We start from the raw sequence: 20169 nt of genomic DNA on the forward strand, positions 1-20169 counted from the left end.
GGCATCCCACCTTGAGCCAGCAGCACCCCCACAAGACCGTGTCATGCTTTACGGCGTGGGGCGAGAATGAATAATTTAATCTGCTCGTTCCATCGACGGCACTTTTAATCAGCCAATCATAAAGTCATGGCCGATAAGAATCAGGTTTATATTGGGTGGTGGGGGAGGAGGAGCTGTCTGGCGGGCTCCTCAGATTCGTAGTCGGAACGTACTAGGTCCATGTAAGCGTTAGACAGCAGGGCGGGCATGAACCACACACCCAAGAGCCGGGGAAGAACTGGAGCTCTCCTTAAGACGAGGTACAGCTTAGCATGCGACGGACGAAGTCTCACAGCTTGGTCGATCAAGCGTTCCATATCCACATGGATGTGACGCAAAGCCCAGGCAAAACTCCTCGACTACACCTGAGGGTGAAGGGCTTGGACGTTAAGGGGCTAATTCTAAGGGCCTCTCTGAACGCTGGATTCCAAGGGCAATAGAAAACAAAAGGGGTTCCAACCCACAATGGGGAGTAAAAGTAACAAGAATTACCCCATTGGTTACGATGATTTGATGAATCTGGATATGCATCAAGATCTCGGCGAGACACAAGACCACAATAATAAAATCTAGCACAGCTTCGAACTACACTTTGGGTTTAATGAAGCAGCGAACTTGTTATAACTACCTCAGTAGATTCCCCCCCCCCCCCAGCCCCTCATGCCTGGTTACCGGTGCCCCTCGCTTCCTGTAACACCCTCCCCAATCCACACACACACACACGCACACACACATCACGTTCACCTTGGGCCGCATGAATACAAATTTGCAAGTGTTACGCTCCATGAACGCGCACTCGTACTTACGCACACACACACATACATACATACATACACACACACACACACACCTATACATCGACGTGAACAGTAAGGGAGTTGACGCTTCACCACTACACCTGATCAACGGTTTATGTATACAAACAACCAACATACTCGCTCCACACCAGCGCGTACATTATGTATACCAAGTGTACACTCACCCCCTCCCCCACCCATCCCCTATGTCCTACCAAAACACCCATTTTCAGATGAAACTCGTCGTCCGGGGCTATTATCATAGCCGTCAGCCACAACACAACACGACTTTCTTCACACACGTTCACGAAAAAAAAAAAAGAAAGGCGTTCTACGTTCCATCTGCAGGCGACGGGAGAAGGCCAGCCATGTGTCACTCAATGTCCCATCCCCTCCCCCACTCTCTCTCTCTCTCTCTCTCTCTCTCTCTCTCTCTCTCTCTCTCTCTCTCTCTCTCTCTCAAATGGAGGTGTGCGTGTCCAAACCAAGCCTCTCCTTTCATTCACCTCCTGCTACAACCATCCCCTAAAGTCAACATAGGAAGAACGGGCAAGGGCGAAAGCTACTAGCTAGAGGAGGAAGAAATGCCTCCCCGCCGGCGAAGAAGGGAGATTAAAAGGTCATCTACAAACCAGACTACGTTCAAAGCTCCGAAAGGTGGGTGGGTCGGGGGGGGGGCTGACTGGGGTTACGGAGGCGGTGTCCGATTTCGCGTGGTTGAGTCAACGACAGCGGCTTTGGTTTCGCGCAATACCCCTCAGTTGTTACTTCTCATTCATTGCCTTCATCGGTTGGGATTCAAAAATGTCCCCTCAATCACACGGAAGAGATATATGAACGGCTCATCTTCGTCTGTATCACTTAGGTACCTCGGAACCTGTCTTTGTCACTGAGGGATTTCTCAAGTTTCATCTGGGAAAGAAAACATGCTCAAGGCTCCAGATAGTACAACACACAGGTTCCTTACTTGTCATCAAACTAGTCAGTGGGTCTCCTGCTGTAGCTGGAGAGAGAGAGAGAGAGAGAGAGAGAGAGAGAGAGAGAGAGAGAGAGAGAGAGAGTGGTGGGCGAGGCCAGCCAGCACCTGCCTGCCGTAGTCATCGGTAGGTGGAGTGACCTAGAGAGGATCCCCTCCTGTTATTATGTCGTAATTAATAACCCGAGGTCCGGGTGCTCCCGTAATGGTGATAATGATCACCCGGGCCCCTCCCCAGCCTCATCATACACCCTCGTCTCCCCTCAATTACACCATCTCTGCAGATATTATACCCGAATCCCCCTAATATATATATATATATATATATATATATATATATATATATATATATATATATATATATATATATATATTGTGACGATAGGACCACAGGAGTGCATTTGTCCGATACAGAGCTGTAGGGAGATTATTAAGGTTTAAGAGACAAGACCCCCCAAAACCCATGCCAGGCAACAATGAGTAAACAAACATCTTTAAATGGCACACACATGGAAATGAAGGTACTTACATGTACACCTTGTACATTTTATTTTAAAACGTAGTAGAATAATATATTAATATTTACAGGACGTGTGTTCTGCAACCAGTCGACGGTCCTGTGGAAAGAAGAGGGAGAGAGAGAGAGGCAGAGAAGGGTTGGCAGGGGTGATCATTGCCATACACTGGTGTGGAAGACAACGTCACGATCCAGCCAACCAACCAACTAGCCAGCCAGGGACCTTACAACGATCACCCAACGACTTGAAACCACAACCATCACTACTATGCTACCAACACCATGAGTCTTTCACAACAACACTCGTAAACTTGGCGCCCAGTCAACACCATGGGTCTACCAACGAGTGATCAATAGGGTCAGCAGCGGCGGTAACGAGGGGAACCCGTGATCTCTGAACTCCTGATGATGAAGAGTGAGGAAGTACGGTGAATAATGCGGGCGTGCTATGCTCCTCAAAACAGCAGCTTGCGGGATGACAGGTCCAGAGAAGAGAGGCTTAAGCACAGACGAGTAAAAGCGAAAGCACAAACGAGTGCTCGCCGCAGCTCTGTGTGGGTGGAAAAAAACTCCAGGTGATGAACCGACCCGAGGGAGAATAATAGCGAACAAAAGAGCAAAAACATCCGTGAATTATCCTACCCATTATCATTATCGATTCTCTTATGAACTGTCTGGGGTACACCTGACCCTGGCTGCAACCCCGGTGAAGGGCGGGCTGGAGGGAGGGTGTTCGGTGGTGGTGGCAGGGGGGTGGGGTATGGGAGGGAAGCTATGTACCACAGTGTGGTGAAGTTGTGGTGGTAGTGGTGGTGGCATGGGGACGGTGGTGGAGATAGGAACGAGTCGTGCTGGTGGTGGAGGAGGGAGATGATTGCTTATGGAGACAAAGAGTCGTTGGAAGGGAGGGGTTGGGGGGTGAAGAATACAGCCCTTGAAGATGGGCGACACGTTTCATCACACCTTAAAAACCACCCTTCGTTCAGTTTAAAACCATACCTACCAACCTTAAACCATGCTGAGAGAGAGCAACTCTCGCCCAAAGGTACAGGATGTCCAAGGAACAAACTGTCAAGCATATCCCGTATTTATTTATGTCCTTCTAGTGTGGAAGTTAATACCAAAACATATGGTCAACTTCCAAAGACCTTCAGACACTTGACATTCCACCCTACCCAAAGAAAAATATTCCAATCACGAAATCGCTTGCATCAAGTGCACTGCTCAGGGTAAACATGCCGCTGCAGCCAGCAGACGGGTTCATCATGACGGCAGACGGGGGATCAACACGACCCGCCAGCAGAGCAGAGCTGGGCAACGTTTGTCACGATAAAAAGTGTCGCTGGGTGTAAAAAGTGTTGACTTTGGAGCATAGCGGGAGCTCCGCCGCCGGGCCCAGCTTAGTCATGGGGTCCCTCGGGTCTTCTGGTCTGGGAGGAGGAGGAGGAGGTGAGGGATGGTGAGGCACTGGGAGAATTTGCCAATCTCTATCGAGGAGGCGAGTCCTTGAGATCCTTCATTGCTCCGTTCTCTCGAGCAATCTCAAAAGTAGTGGAATCCGTCTCTCTGAAGTTCATCACACACCAGGCATCGTAGAAATACCAGGGGAGGGGGAAAAATAATCTGTACTACTGATTGAGGAACTAATAATAATAATAATCAGTCGCTGCCACTCAAATCGTCATTCACCGAATCGGACGCACTACCGCAGCAGGAGTCACGCCGGCCTTGGAGAGCCACCAGCGGTCCAGGTTTGGCCCACCGCTGGGCAGACATCGTCGCTTATGGAACGTAAATCTCCGTACACACGTGGCCTCCCCTGCCTGATGCCAGCCAGCCAGCCTCTCTTGTTTGTTGTTGTTGCTCCCGCTCCTCCTGCCTCGCCCCATATCCCACCTCAGGCAAGAGTGGGGTCAGTCTTCAGTCAGCTGAAGACAAAGGAACAGGAAACTGCTCCTTTTCATCCGCTGGAGACGAAATTCCCCTTCATACTATAAACAGTGAGATATCATTCAGTACCCGTTATTACAGCCCGTGGAAGCAGCTGCGTAGGCCAGACTCACGACCATCGGAGAGAAACTCCTCATATTTCATACTTTCTCTTTCAGTCGAGTGAAAACTTATCTGAGCTCATCCGCGTAAATAGACTTAACACTTCCTGAAATATTTATTAATCTAGAGAGACGAGTACTACTCGGAGAACTGAGCTGCAACCAAGCAGTTCACAGCTGAAAAGTATACACACTTTAAAACATCCAAACATGGGCGGGAGAACCACCTGAATACGTTGGCTTGGCTTTCTGACCTGACCCGAAGGCCTGGCCATCACAAGTCATACGGCCGTGATCAATGGTCATAAAGTCGTGCTCACAAGGGTTGTACGATCGCGCTCAGAGAGCCGAGGAAAAAAAAAAAGTTAACTGCCACACTCGTCATACAAACTCATTATTCCTTATCATCATTACTATGGTATGCTTATCACCACCATAAACACAGTATAATGATGTCTGCGCTACTGGCTAACAGGATCTCTCCTGCAGGACTTCCCAGGCGTCCTACCCCACCCCACGAGAGTACCATCCTTTCCCCTACCCCTAACCCACCAAAATGAGTCACATCCTCCCCCCTAATCATTGACACACTCTCCACACTCCCCCATACTACTGTCAAACTCTCCTCCCCTCCCCCATACCACCGTCACACGTTGTGTTACTCTCACCCATACGACTCTCACATAACTCTTCCTCTCACCTTTGCCACTTAAGACAATTCCTCTCACCCATGCCACTCTCCCATCCTTGCCCCGGCTCTCATACCTCTCACACCCTGCGTGCGTATATCCCACCCAGCTTTACCCTACTCCCTATACCCCAGACTCCACATCACCCTACCAGCTCGCTACAGGATAGTGTTTCATCCGCGTGGCTGCTCCTCCACACACACACACACACACACGCTTAACCGGACGCACTCCATCTGCAGAGCAGCAGTGACGGAAGGCGTGGGTGAGTGGGAGGGAGTGTGGGGTAAGGAGGAATTGCGGGGGTGAGGGTTAAGGCTACCATCATTAGTACCACATACTAATCGTCAATTTCTGTGACAATTGTGTGTAGACTATTCTTTTAGGAGTTTCATCTGCAAACACCTCTCTTCACACCAGTTCGTTGTTTACTTTGTAAACCAAATGCCAAGTTCCCTAAGCGTTTCATGAAACTCACCGGTAATGTCTGTACTGGTAACACCTGTGTAGAAGTCTACATTCACAGCTGTTACATCAGTGGTGTAAGTCATATCCATCAGAAGAAAACGAAATATGGATACACTTACTCTGGTCCACCACATCTGTCTTGCCCTAGGAGACCTAGTGCGTACCATAGACATCGAGCACCGGAAAGCCCTTACCACTGCAACACCACTACAGGGTTGCTACGGTATCCTACGAGCTAGAACCAAGACCATTTCACAAGACCGGTCAGGACCAGGTCACACCGCCCACACCATCAGAAACACCCGCACCACCTCGAACACCGCACTGCTGCCCACGCCAGACCGCTCGCCGCCCACCGCCCATACCGTGAAGTGAACCATGGCAGACGGCGCATCGGGCCAGTACTCCTCATCACTGGTTTATTTACGCACCAGGAGACGGGGCCGGGTCAGGGCGGTAAAAACAAGTAGAGAGGTAGAGAGAGAGAGAGAGGGTGAAGATCTTACATAACGGGGAAGCGGAGAAAAAGGGGAGGCCCCTAAAACAATACGAATCGCAAATTAACATATCCATACCCAGTATAACTGTTACAAGTGGTTTCTCGGGATGTGTAACCATGAGTGGTAAAACTTCCGTTCGATGGCGCCAACAGTATGGACGGGACTAGCATGTTGCCAAGCCACCACAGTGCCACACAGACTCGACACCAAAACCTCTAATCATGATGGGGAATCTTCGTGGCACTAACAGTGTCCCGTGTGGTGCCACCAGACGCCAACGTAACACCGACAGTGGCGGCCGAGGAAGCCTCCACGTGCTGCCAGTCATCAGCCACCAACGAAGGATAACGAGAGGACTGTCGTTACAAGGGCAATTACCCGCGAGACCCTGCTAAACTGACGGCCCTAAGACGTGTGTGGCTGTCAGCTCATCATGTAACAAGCACAGAACTCTCTGACCCACGAGGCAGCCTACCCTACCACCACCACCAGGCTGATCCAGCAGACTCGCCACGGACAGGAACAAGTTGCGACAGCTCTTTTATTTCCGAAACCCAGGTTACGTAGGCTCTATTTTCACAGTACACAAAGACGTCCCATTTCCGACACCCACGTTTAAGACGGCTTTACTCCAGAAACCCAAGTTGCGAAGACTTTTTTTAATATATAAAAGAGAAGACTCTTATTCCCGACACCCATAACAGGTCTATTACCAACATACTGCAAGTTCCTCTTTTTCATTGTAAAACACAAAATTATATCAAATGCGGCTTAATTATCTAATTATTGGCCCTAATCATAGTACAAGAGTGAAAAAGACAGGGGATGAATAGGCTTATGTATGGTGGGTAATCATCAGGCCTATGAAAGTGTATATTCCGTACACGTCGAGATAACGCTAAAGCGATAAGACGTTATTAATCTCCCAGAAGCAAACAAAACCATGTGTTAGCTAGTGTTAGCAGGCCACAAGTGTGCGTGGGGTTGGCAGGCCGCAACTGTGCATGGTGTCAGGCAAGTGTGTGTGTGTGTGTGTGGAGGTGGTGGTGTGGCAGGCAACAAGTGTGTGTGTGTGTGTGGAGGTGGCGGTGTTGCAGGCAACAAGTGTGTGTGTGTGTGTGTGTGGAGGTGGCGGTGTGGCAGGCAACAAGTGTGTGGAGGTGGCGGTGTGGCAGGCAGCAAGTGTGTGGAGGTGGCGGTGTGGCAGGCAACAAGTGTGTGGAGGTGGCGGTGTGGCAGGCAGACGGCCAACGTGCCACCCACGTGAGAGAGGACACACTCCAATCACTCTGGGGGCGACAAAACCTGCGCCACACACACCGAGACAGACAATGGTGGGAATCCTGCGACTTACTTTGGCCCAGCGTTAATTCCTCTTCCACGAACCAGCGTGGGTTCCACGCTCGCAGCCTGGGATTACACTCATACGCCACCACAACGTCTGATAGTCTGCACCTAGCGCCTCTACACACTGTCCTCAGGAGTCTATAGCTCTTATTATGTTCAGGCTAGACTAGTACGTTGGCTTGGACATTACACTCGCCCGCAAGCGACCACTTGCCTCTCTTTTACACCTCGCTCCGTGGGAGAGTACACGTAGGGCTTCTTTCTACACCTCGACCCCACACCTGCTTGACACAACCTATTAGAAAACGCTCTCTGTGACAGGGTTATATAACCTCGCATATGGTCCCAGGTAATGACACTATGTCAACCTGCCAGTGAAACCCGAGAGGATTCTCGCTCGGCGGTAAGTTCCTCACATGAGCCACAGAGGGAAAATGTCCACAAGATAGCCAAAGAAAGCGACTCGTTCCTCTAACTGGTCATACCCCATCATCAACAGACTGTCGATCAAACGTCAGATATAACAGGGTGACATCAAATCCAAAGCATCTCCAATTGACCATCGACAACGCTGCCTGCACGGGGAAGACTGCGTCCTGGACTCGCACTGGGGAGAAGCACCTTTGCTTGTCCTCACCCGTCAGATGCACTGGCTCTGCTTAGAGTTCCAAGTGACACCTCCCATCACCTGGTACCGACATGAGAAATACACTCAAAAATGGGCAGATACCCATATACAGATGAAAATACTGATATGATATGTAAAGAAATAAGTGTATAGTATTAGAGCATTTTATGAATGGAACAAAGTAAATAAAGGAACTGTGAATGCAGACAGCATACAAAAATACATAAGTTATTAGTAATGAAAGTTTGCGAGACGGGCATCAACGAGTCCCAGATTCTCTCCCCCGGGACCGGACAAATGGGGTAATTAAAATTGGGTCATTACAAACCCCTCTGGCGGTCACCCGAAGACACAGGAAGGACTTGTGAAACGCACTAACAGCTTTCCTCAAGTGTGACATCTGATCCCAGATGGGATCGGGGGGCGACCACCCACACCAACCAACCACCAAGGTTACAAAATTGCTACGGGCCGCTTCCCTTCCCCCGCAGGCCACACATAACCAGGTGATTTGCAGCGGGTTCGGGAAGAACCCTCGAAACAGAGAAGAGGGTTTTTTTATGCCTGGGGGATGAGGGCTACAACTGCCGGGCTTGTAATAATCGGCGGTGGCCAGATTTTAAACCTTGTTTAATTAGTTGAGACGGCCGCCAGATCTTCCCCACCCTGGGGGTTTAGGCGTGGGGAGGGGGGAGACTGGCGGGTAATACGAGGGAGGGAAGGGTAGGGGGGGAAACAGAAACCTACTGAAGGGAAAGTGGGGTGGTAGGGGGAGGATATGGGAGTGTTCATGTGTGAAGACGAGGACCTGATGGGTGGGGGATGGCTGGAGAGCTTCATTCAGCGCAAGACCACGTGAGGATTAATTAAGGTTCTCTGTGGATCTCCTAGAGGACTGGGAGACTCTCTGAGAGCTGCGAAGAACGTGAAGTCCCTTGAGGTGACTGAGGCAAATGTGGAGACTCTCTAGGGTGGAAGAAGAACAAGGTTAAACACTACTAGTAACGCGGAAGGCTAGGAGCGACTGACAAACACCTAATTTGCATTCCCTTCACTAGGCCAAGAACAGCATCAGCACACATCTCCGCTGCGGTACACATGAATTTTCATACCTCATCAGTATATATATATATATGTATATATATATATATATATATATATATATATATATATATATTTCATACTATTCGCCATTTCCCGCCTCAGCGAGGTAGCGTTAAGAACAGAGGACTGGGCCTCTGAGGAAACATCCTCACCCGGCCCCCTTCTCTGTTCCTTCCTTTGGAAAAAAAAAAAAAAGAAGAAAGAGGGGAAGATTTCCAGCCCCCCGCTCCCTTCCCTTTTAGTCGCCTTCTACGACACGCAGGGAATACGTGGGAAGTATTCTTTCTTCCCTATCCCCAGGGATTTTTTTTTTTTTTTTTTTTTATACTTTGTCGCTGTCTCCCGCGTTTGCGAGGTAGCGCAAGGAAACAGACGAAAGAAATGGCCCAACCCCCCCCCCCATACACATGTACATACACACGTCCACACACGCAAATATACATACCTACACAGCTTTCCATGGTTTACCCCAGACGCTTCACATGCCTTGATTCAATCCACTGACAGCACGTCAACCCCTGTATACCACATGACTCCAATTCACTCTATTCCTTGCCCTCCTTTCACCCTCCTGCATGTTCAGGCCCCGATCACACAAAATCTTTTTCACTCCATCTTTCCACCTCCAATTTGGTCTCCCTCTTCTCCTCGTTCCCTCCACCTCCGACACATATATCCTCTTGGTCAATCTCTCCTCACTCATTCTCTCCATGTGCCCAAACCATTTCAAAACACCCTCTTCTGCTCTCTCAACCACGCTCTTTTTATTTCCACACATCTCTCTTACCCTTACGTTACTTACTCGATCAAACCACCTCACACCACACATTGTCCTCAAACATCTCATTTCCAGCACATCCATCCTCCTGCGCACATCTCTATCCATAGCCCACGCCTCGCAACCATACAACATTGTTGGAACCACTATTCCCTCAAACATACCCATTTTCGCTTTCCGAGATAATGTTCTCGACTTCCACACATTTTTCAAGGCTCCCAAAATTTTCGCCCCCTCCCCCACCCTATGATCCACTTCCGCTTCCATGGTTCCATCCGCTGACAGATCCACTCCCAGATATCTAAAACACTTCACTTCCTCCAGTTTTTCTCCATACAAACTCACCTCCCAATTGACTTGACCCTCACCCCTACTGTACCTAATAACCTTGCTCTTATTCACATTTACTCTCAACTTTCTTCTTCCACACACTTTACCAAACTCAGTCACCAGCTTCTGCAGTTTCTCACATGAATCAGCCACCAGCGCTGTATCATCAGCGAACAACAACTGACTCACTTCCCAAGCTCTCTCATCCCCAACAGACTTCATACTTGCCCCTCTTTCCAAAACTCTTGCATTTACCTCCCTTACAACCCCATCCATAAACAAATTAAACAACCATGGAGACATCACACACCCCTGCCGCAAACCTACATTCACTGAGAACCAATCACTTTCCTCTCTTCCTACACGTACACATGCCCAGGGATATATATATATATATATATATATATATATATATATATATATATATATATATATATATATATATATATATGAATAGATAGATGGGTAGCAAAGTGTTGTGGAGGAATATGTCATTCTCTTGCCTCGTGAATTATCTATTTATTTACCGATATATTTGTTTATTACTGAAAACTACGTCAATACTGTAGTTATCAAAAGACCAGTGGGTCTATGGCCTTTCAGAGACGAGATTCTTTCCAATTCATCCTTGCTATCAATGGCTATGTCTATATATAGCCATACATATGTATAGTTTTATAGGGTTATGAAATAAAAAATCTTTGCATTTACAGTCTGATGTGTTTCTAACCTTCCACGTAATACCTTAAGTATCATATATAGCCAGCCACTGAGACACCGCTGGCTCCATCTTTCCTCATGCAACCCAACACATTATTCGACAGTCACTATACAAGATTCACAAACCCGCTGCTCCTCCTCCATCTTACAACACTAAGGAGGCCAGTCAATACGCTGTAACGTACACCCCCCCGCCCCACAGACAGTCCAGACGTAGCCACTGCCTGACCTAAATACGTCACTCCCCCCCACTCTCACCATCGTATCCCGTAACACACGAACAACACCTGGACAAATGCTCTGAGCATCCCGAACACACAAGCAATACCAGTTCCAGTCCCCCACCTCAAGTCCGTCAACACAACCTTCCCCCCAACAATACCACATCAGAACCACACAACAGGTGGCGCGCGAGCGCATTGGAAATATATATGAAAAAAAAAAACAAAGGTGAGTGGACATGCAAGTTGTGAACCCGTTAGTTTGTGTTCACTCTGGACACATGCCTGGCGCTGCGCTACTCCCGCCACAGCACATCCGTCACCCCCACATCCTCTCTCGCTCCCCAACCCCCTTCCTCTCCCCCTGACACATCCCGTCTATCCAGGGCTGGCCAGAGGCCCCGCCCAGCTCGGTCTGGCCCCCCTCTCAAATCCCTCCCCCTCCCCAACCCCCCCTTCTCCCGACCTATCCACCACTCATCAACTTTCACGCCAAAATATCCCGAGCCAAACATACGCAACCCATTCGCACCTCCCTTCCTTATCACGTACTCCCCATCTACCTGTTGCAACAGGGGAGAAAGGAAGTAGCCACAGACATGGAGAGAGAGAGAGAGAGAGAGAGAGAGAGAGGAGAGGAGAGAGCCCTCCCTCAGCTTGAAGAACTGAAAGTCCCCCCCCTCCCCCTCCCTCAGGGGCTATGACGCACACCCCTGCATTCGACGTGTTAAGATCGTGAGGTTCGGTCGTGATGCATGTGGCGCTGTCATCAGGTCAAGGCTGACCAGCCAACACGTGCGTCCGTACATGAGGTATTCCTACCTTTACAGGGAAGAAACCCAACCATATGGACACTCGAGAACTTCAGTTTACCACCACCACCACCACCTCCTCCAAGATGGTAGGAGTACTCCGCACCCGGCATCCACACGATGGTACTTGGTCCTATGGTCACCACGTTGCGTTACGTCAAGTAACGAAAACTCGGCGAACGTAAGGCGCATCGGGCATGTCAACACCATCAAAGAGGCGACACAAACGATCATATCCCAACACAACCAACTTGTAACATACGAGAGAAACACAAGAGGTAAACAACACTACTCGACAGGAACCAGCAACACTCATCAACATGCAACACAGTACTAGTGGTAACACGCGTCACACTGAACTACGAAAGTCACCTAACACACACACACACACACACACACACACACACAGCGAAGGATCGGCTTCCATCGGCGATGCACCACCGCCTCTCTCTCACACTTCATTAAGACCAGACACGCCCTGCCCAACCCACCTTCACACACACACACATACATACACACATACTAGGGGAAGAAATCCCCGGCCTTTATACTATATGGGGGGGGGGGGGGTGTCTAGCGGTAGCAAACGTAAGGTTCAACTACCACGCTACTTAAGGAGAGGTTGTTTTTTTCTTTTTAACAATTATGCACGAAGCACCTCCACCTCCCTCCACCAGTATGGGTTCAGTTCTAACCCTCCCCCCCAGACCAAGGGTTACCCATTACGCGCTGGATTTAACTGGAACGAGCAGCGTGGAAGTGGAACGTGCAAGGTTTAACTGGAACACGCTGGTTCTGTTACAGGAACGGGCAGGCAGGGTTTATCTGGAACGACTAGAGCTGACCTGGAACAACAGACTTGAGGGAACCTCCTCATAATTCATCCTCTCCCTTGTTCAAAGTGCGGTTCTCTCGGGAGAAACCTTGGGAAATAAGTGATAAATAAACACCTATATACATCTTAGGCAGTTCTGACGAACTGACAAGACTTGAAAAAAAAATATCAGCCCTAAATCGGGTCTTAATTAGTAGACCCGCCCAAAATTTCCTGGGGTGTAATCCCACACTCTCCAAAAAAAGCTTCTTTAAACAACTTGAATTCTGACAAACAATGCATCATCCACACACACACACACACACACACACACACACACACACACACTCATTTCCTTCTACCGAAGAACAAAAGCTACCAAGGCTGAGTTTACCACGAACCTGCTTTGTGGGGGAGAAGGGGAGGGGAGGGGGAAGGGTTCCCTTCACGTAAAATTGGCGAGTGATTCCTGCAACTCTCCCATTACGGCATCTCCCTATTTGGCCACATGGTTTACCCCCATCCCATCACACCACACACACACACACACACACTAAAGAGATTCCAAAAAAGGGGTGAATTAACAATATTCATGTTTTAGGCCCCACACCTTCAACGAGACCCCACGCGAGTTACAAACGGCGCCTGGACCACTGCAGTACACACCCCTTCCCCCCGACCCACTACACTACACGACACCAGTGGTACTTGCAATGGTAAGTGAATCACGCTCGAGTGTTTTTACCCTCTATACCCCTCACCACACCCACATCATACCACAGCCAGGTCTGCCAAACCACTTTCCGCGGACCTTAACACCTCTGCCAGTACCAAGATCCCTGGGGAGCAGCAACACCAGCGGCAGGAGGAGTCCTACGTAACAATAACAGTAGCGGCAGGAGCCTCGGTATCAACAGAGGTCGCTTCGTCAACAGGAACCCCAGTAGGAGCAACAGGAACCCCAGTAACAGTAGTAGGAGCCTAATCTGAAGCAGCAAAATGAGACGTATAAACAGGAACCCAACTATCGAAAGCTAAAGCCAAACTACCAGTAGAATGAACTCAAGTCGCTGCATCAGGAGCCCCCAGCGGCAAGAGGAGGAGCTTAAATAGCAGTCACAGGAGCACCAGCAGCAGCAGCAGGAGCTTAAGTAGCAGTAACAGGAGCACCAGTAGCAGGAGGAGCAACCCAGCCGGGATACAGGAGAACAGAACCCCACACACAGTAAACAAAAGGGAAGGAGGAAGTTAAACCATAGACCCCTGTTTCTCCCCCCTACCCACCCACCCCCTACTAACCAATCCCTCCACCCCATTCACCAATTATCATCCCCCCGCCCGCCCCCTCCTCAATCAGACGACGATTATTCCAACGAAATAATTAGAGAGAAATGCCTTCGCAGACATCAGAGCTGGGTCGGGTAATCAGATCTCCATGGGAAGGGAGTAAAGGGGTGGTTGGGGGGTGGGGGGTGAAGAGGAATTCCCCTACGATGGTGGAGGATCAGGAGGAACGTATGGGCATGGAGCGGGGACGCACGAGAATGATCACTCGGCATAGATGTACAAATGTCAAAATGGTAGTGCAAGGCGTTTCGTCATAGGTACATTCTCACACATACACGGGCCTCCGTGGTGGAGTGATCAGCGTTGAGTCAGCACGGGCCCGCTAGGGGTCAGGCCTGCATGGGTTAGAACTGTGGGCGCGGCAATCGGCCCTCACCCAACTCGGGTGTTCATTCTCCCTCGGGGCTAGTCGATAAATGGGTACCCTGGCTCAAGTATGCGTAAGAGAAAAATACATGGTATATATATACAAATCACACGTAGTAATCACACACATACAATGATGTAGGAAAAAGAAAAAAGAACTTTTATAATACACGTAAAAATGCGGGGAAATTTGAAGTCACTCAAATAACACTACCTACTGGGTGTCGAAACTTCTTAGTACACGAAAAAGAGTCGAGTATTTCAGACAAGATTTAAATACCCTACTGTTGTTATTTCATTTTCAATCACACAAAGAGAATCTTAGGCATGACGAGGATGGCAAATCCCAACCCACCCGCCAGTGTGTGTGTGTGTGTGTGAGTAATTGCCCAGCCAAAACGTTAACTTTAAAGGTTATGAAGACAGCGGCGACCCAAAAAAAAAAAAAAAACTTTTTTCCTTATATTTCACTTCATGACATGGCTGTTCCGCGGGGACGAGTTTCTCGTTATCGAAAATGAACGCACAAATTTATATCATCATGGAAATGAACGTTCGTATTCCGTGCGGAGAAATCGCCATTATACGAGCAAATTGACGATTCAGGAAACTGTGGCGCGGAGGAGGAGGGGGGGAAAGAGAGGGGGGGGGGGGTTGAAAATTTGTGCCTTATGACACTGCGAAATAATTAACATGCCCCGGTGGAGCCGCGAAAAAGTTTGCGGTTGATATACAACCCCCCCTCGTCGCCTATTACGCTAAAATATGTTTCCGTAAAGCTTAGAACTCCGAAACGAACTCTCACGGACTTTGAGCTGACCTTTGATTCCCGCCCCCACACACCCACACACGCCACCCTACCACAGATCCTCACAGACTTCGCGCTTTGTGATTCCTTCACAGACTTGCTGGAGCGCTTCTGCGGCAGGTCCTTGGGACTCCATCTGACGCTACCAGGGGTTCACGTGGCCCTCTCCAGGTCCTGCTAGGTTCAGGGACAACTGTACGTTATTCCTATCATTGTTTTTCTTTAAAGTAACCAACATTCCAGAGGCTGAACGTTATCTCAATCAATGCTATCACAGGTAACAGGAAGATAGGTTAAGAAACAGAATAGATCAATCAAAACTCCTAAGGTGTCCAATGATCCATAGAAAATGGGTAGGTGGGGGGAAAGGACGAAGAGTTCCATATCTTCGCAGAGATAGCCTGGAAGAAGCTTACAACGGTTAATCCTCGTGTGGCTGGTCACCGCAGAGAAACTATGGGAAGCCTTAGAGGACCATCAGCCACATGCTTCAATAGCTCTAAGGTCATATGTTGGCTACTGTTGAAGAGAGCACAAAAAATAGTTTATATAAACCTAAAGCCGTATGAAAAAAATCCAAAATAAACCCTGGGCTAATACTATACGAGTCCACGTGGAAATGAAGCACGATAAGTTCCCAAGTGCACTTTCGTGTAATAATCACATCAGTTGATATACAAGAAAGAAATATAAGTCAGTTGATACACAACGAAGAGACGCAGCTAGAACGCCATATATATATATATATATATATATATATATATATATATATATATATATATATATATATATATATATATATATTGCAATCATTTCTATAAGTACCTTGTACCGGTAGTAGTAACAAAATTCTATGTGTGCTACAAGTCTGAAGCTGTATCTCATAACCGTAAGGGGAAATAGCCAGAGTGAAGATAATTTATGATAATCTGGGTCGTTAGTGAAGGCAGTGATGTGTGCTACGTTCTGTAATGTACTATTGGGGCATCGGGTTCACGATTACTTTCCCACCATTGTTGAGTAAGAGTACAAGACTCCATGACAAGTTAGGAGCCTGTACAACACATGCGTTTCGCTCTGAATTAACATTCTCATCTACATCTAATATATATATATATATATATATATATATATATATATATATATATATATATATATATATACACACACACACACACATACACAACGGAACGTAAGGGGGATGACTGATGGTTCAAACCTTTTCAAACTAGAGAGAGAAAATATATACTGGGAGTCAGGGAGGGCGTCGGCCGTCGAAGGCGTCAGGTGGAACTGATCCACTTTCAATCAGTCGCGTGGGAGCAACGAACATGAACATGCAGAACACGATCTTTATGACGGGAGAGAGAGGTGTCCTGGGGTTGCTGGGAAAAAAGGAAAGATGGCATAGAAAATTATAGAGCTCAGTTGATCCCCAAATTACGGGACAGCTGACGGAAGTCGTACTAGGACGAGGGGCGGAAACCGATGCATCGGCGACGCAGCGGCCACCACCACCACCACCACCAGGTCGCGCGAGGACACACACACACACACACACACACATTCTCTCGGGTCTTAGCCCCTTGAGCACTGAAGGTGGTACGACCCTGGAATATGGGCGACGTGGCCTTTGACTTGTCCCTTGAGGGTCAAGTGTACGGTCGCGCGTCCCAGCACGTCCCACCAAGTCTCTTGCGAGGATCACGAAACACGGCCAGGTCTCGCTGGCAGCCAAGTAAGGTACGGAGTCTCGCGAGGAAACATCAGAGCCAAGGTCTCGCGTGTGGGGTACGTCGTACGAGTCATCGCACAACCAGCACCAGAAGGAAGGGCGCCGGGTCCTCCCGAAGTGTGTCGCGTGTCACAGTACGGAAGCAGTCACGTAGGGCGGTGCTCAGTGTGACATCAAGACTGGACCACTGTACTACATGCAAGGCGTGATTGATGCATAACTGTAGAGACCGACAGGTGAGAGGATATTTCATACATGTGAGCGTTTTAATAAGACATCCATTAAATGTCTTCGTAATGAAACCAAAACAAAAAAATGGTTAAAGACTATATACATCTGGAAAATTAAAATCTATTTTCGTTACCGCCTAAATCCTTATCAAATTATTGCAATTCGAAGTTTCTTTCCATCAACCTCCTTTGAGCAGTTGTAACAGAACAGGAAAACGACCGCTTCCGCTCTCGCAGCCTTCCATTTGTTGCCAAGGCTGGTCGAGGGGTGGGCGCGGCACTGACAACCCTGCTTGAGGAATCTCACCAGAAGCGGGTCATGGTCCAACGAGCCTACGATCGGACAAGGGCTGCCGGGTCCTGTTTGAACCCCCCCCCCCCCCCCTCATCCCACAACAACACACACACACACACACACACACACACTTCCAAGAGTCTGCATTTTGAAGAATGATGTTTAATCACCCCAGGAAGTTCCCACCAACAAACTAAGTATTATCTTGCTTCAGTCTCCACCACAAATATGTTTTCTTATCGTACATTAAAAAAAAAAAATTGTAAAATTACAAATATAATTAGGAAGATAATACACAAGACCACCCATGAAAACAATCGCCAACACAAGTAATTCATTAAAGCTTGTTGCTATAGCAGGTGTTGCAAAACATTGTTTGCTGACCAAACAACGCCTGGTTTCTTTAAAAATATATTACGGGGACGCCAGGCAAGAATACTCCCGATGGTAACTCGTTTCCTGAGCAATTCTCTCTCTCTCTCTCTCTCTCTCTCTCTCTCTCTCTCTCTCTCTCTATATATATATATATATATATATATATATATATATATATATATATATATATATATATCTGACAACATATCCCCCAAAACTGTCATGTGACAAATTTTACCGCAAAGACGGAACATTGGAAATCTACATCAAATCCTCGTGGTTCTGCTTTTATGAGCGTCATTCTAAGGCTTAACTGATAATCACTAAATAAAATGCTAATGTAAAACCCACGTAAGCGCTGACGGCAACTGAAAAACTTAGCTTTTGCTGAAAATGAGCACGTACTCGGAAGCATAAAAGCAACACAGCGGTGTATTCAGAATGCGAAATTGCCAACGACTAAATATTTTGGTCCCCCCTCCCACCTTCCCCCCACAAGCCAAGGTCGGTCAGATGATGACAAAGCCGGCATACACACACACACACACACATACACGGTCGGTACAGCCACAGCGCACGCTAGCTAGGTGTAAATATGTATATCTAACCCGCAAGTGAGTGATAAGTGTGAGTAATAAAGTGTTAATTGTCTGTGAAAGATACCTCGAATTTCGCACACGACCACACTGCGTATGTTGATGCTGATGGTGCTGCACGGTGAGATCCAGTGGTGGTAGTGCTCAAGCGGAGCCTAGCATGTCCCCAACCCCCTCACCATCTTAAAACACCACTGGGACGAAAAGCAGATGATCTAAACTTTCCCGACGTCATACAAGCTGAAACGTTTTGCAGAACCATAGGTATTTCTTTGGAGCAAATTTGCATACGTTAAACCACAGGAAAATGTTCAAACCAATCCTTCTGTGTGTGGGCCTCCAACGCAACGCCAAAATGAGTAAAGTGATATTGAAGGAAAACCGCGTAATGGCTTCATCCCTCACACAATTACGCTAACGACCATTTATACCTCCAACACGCTCATTCCCGAGAAACTACCCCTCCTTCTGAATATTCATGAGCCAGCCTCTCGGCAATACGACAACAGATGGTCACAGCCGAGGGATGAAGCTGTTATACCCTTGTCGTGACTACCTGTTACAGTCGCTAATGGCCAGTCTACTGGCTGGGACACACGTGAAAGGCTTGACAATCGATGCTAGGGAAGACATGATTTTCAAAGAGGATTTTATTGTCCTGGGGAGTGCTTTTGCACAAAAAAATATGTAAAGTTGTTAAACTACACTGGTGACGCAGACAGTGAATTGTTCTTTGAACGATAATTAGGCCCTGATAGAGCAACCACAGGCCACAACATGAAATTAAAGGGATCAATACAAAAACAATAGTATCAATGCCATGCTTTGTTTTTGTTCGAGAATTTGGCCTGGAAGATCATCGTGGTAGAGAAGGTGTTTAAAAAATCTAGTTTAAGGGTACTGGACGAATGGAATAACCAAATGAAAATACAGCTAAGTTTAACAAGTTTTATGATAAGATTTCATCGAGACAGTGGTGCCACGATTGTAAAACTCCCTCCCTGTATAGTACTATTATTAACTGGTACTTTCAAACAGGCAAGTAAACATACACAAAGAGCTATCTCGGCCATGGTAGCACCTTACAGAGGTAATACCCTAACAATGATCAATTTTAGGGCCCGCGTACCTTGGCTTACATTCCTCCCACTACGCTGTGTACGACAGCACTTAACACCATGTACTTCGCGCTGGTATCAATACGAATTCACTTAATTTGCAACAAAATACCAAGAATTATCCACTTTTTTTTTCTGGGACACGTTAAGAAAATCTAAGAAATCCAGATGAACCCACTTAAACTCACATATTCGGCACGACACACAAACACCAGAACACCAACTACAATAGGCACAATACCGTCGCCCGACCCACGACGAGCCAACCTTGTCCTAAGACGTAAACTCGGTGGGGATTGGTCCATTTAACACTGGCTCGGGCCCACGTGTTTTCGTCAATTATCGTGATAGTTACCGCTCAGCGGGGTAATTGGCCACACGATACACGGGCGGCTGAAACAAAATGGGAAGGGAGCCATCCATAATGTGACGGCGCAGCGGGAGCAAGTTGGTGGTGATGGTAACAGTTGCCGAAACGCTTCCTTTTTGATGGTTTATTTGTCGACGG

General features: G+C 47.9%; 1 protein-coding gene across 5 annotated transcripts in view; it reads right to left on the reverse strand.

Moving 5' to 3' along the window:
• LOC139763899 (uncharacterized) overlaps window positions 1-20169 on the reverse strand; it is a 350136-nt gene that overhangs the window by 14192 nt on the left and 315775 nt on the right. The window contains exon 1 of one of the 5 annotated variants that reach the window (XM_071690312.1): window positions 19850-19981. The exons of the other annotated variants lie outside the window; for them this stretch is intronic. Within the exon in view, the coding sequence (XP_071546413.1) occupies window positions 19850-19966 (117 nt within the window). The 5' untranslated portion in view covers window positions 19967-19981. Of the gene's footprint in view, window positions 1-19849; window positions 19982-20169 lie in introns of those variants that run through there. 5 annotated transcript variants of the gene reach the window in all.

Source organism: Panulirus ornatus, chromosome 48 (assembly GCF_036320965.1).
Source record: "Panulirus ornatus isolate Po-2019 chromosome 48, ASM3632096v1, whole genome shotgun sequence".
Lineage (NCBI taxonomy): Eukaryota > Metazoa > Arthropoda > Malacostraca > Decapoda > Palinuridae > Panulirus > Panulirus ornatus.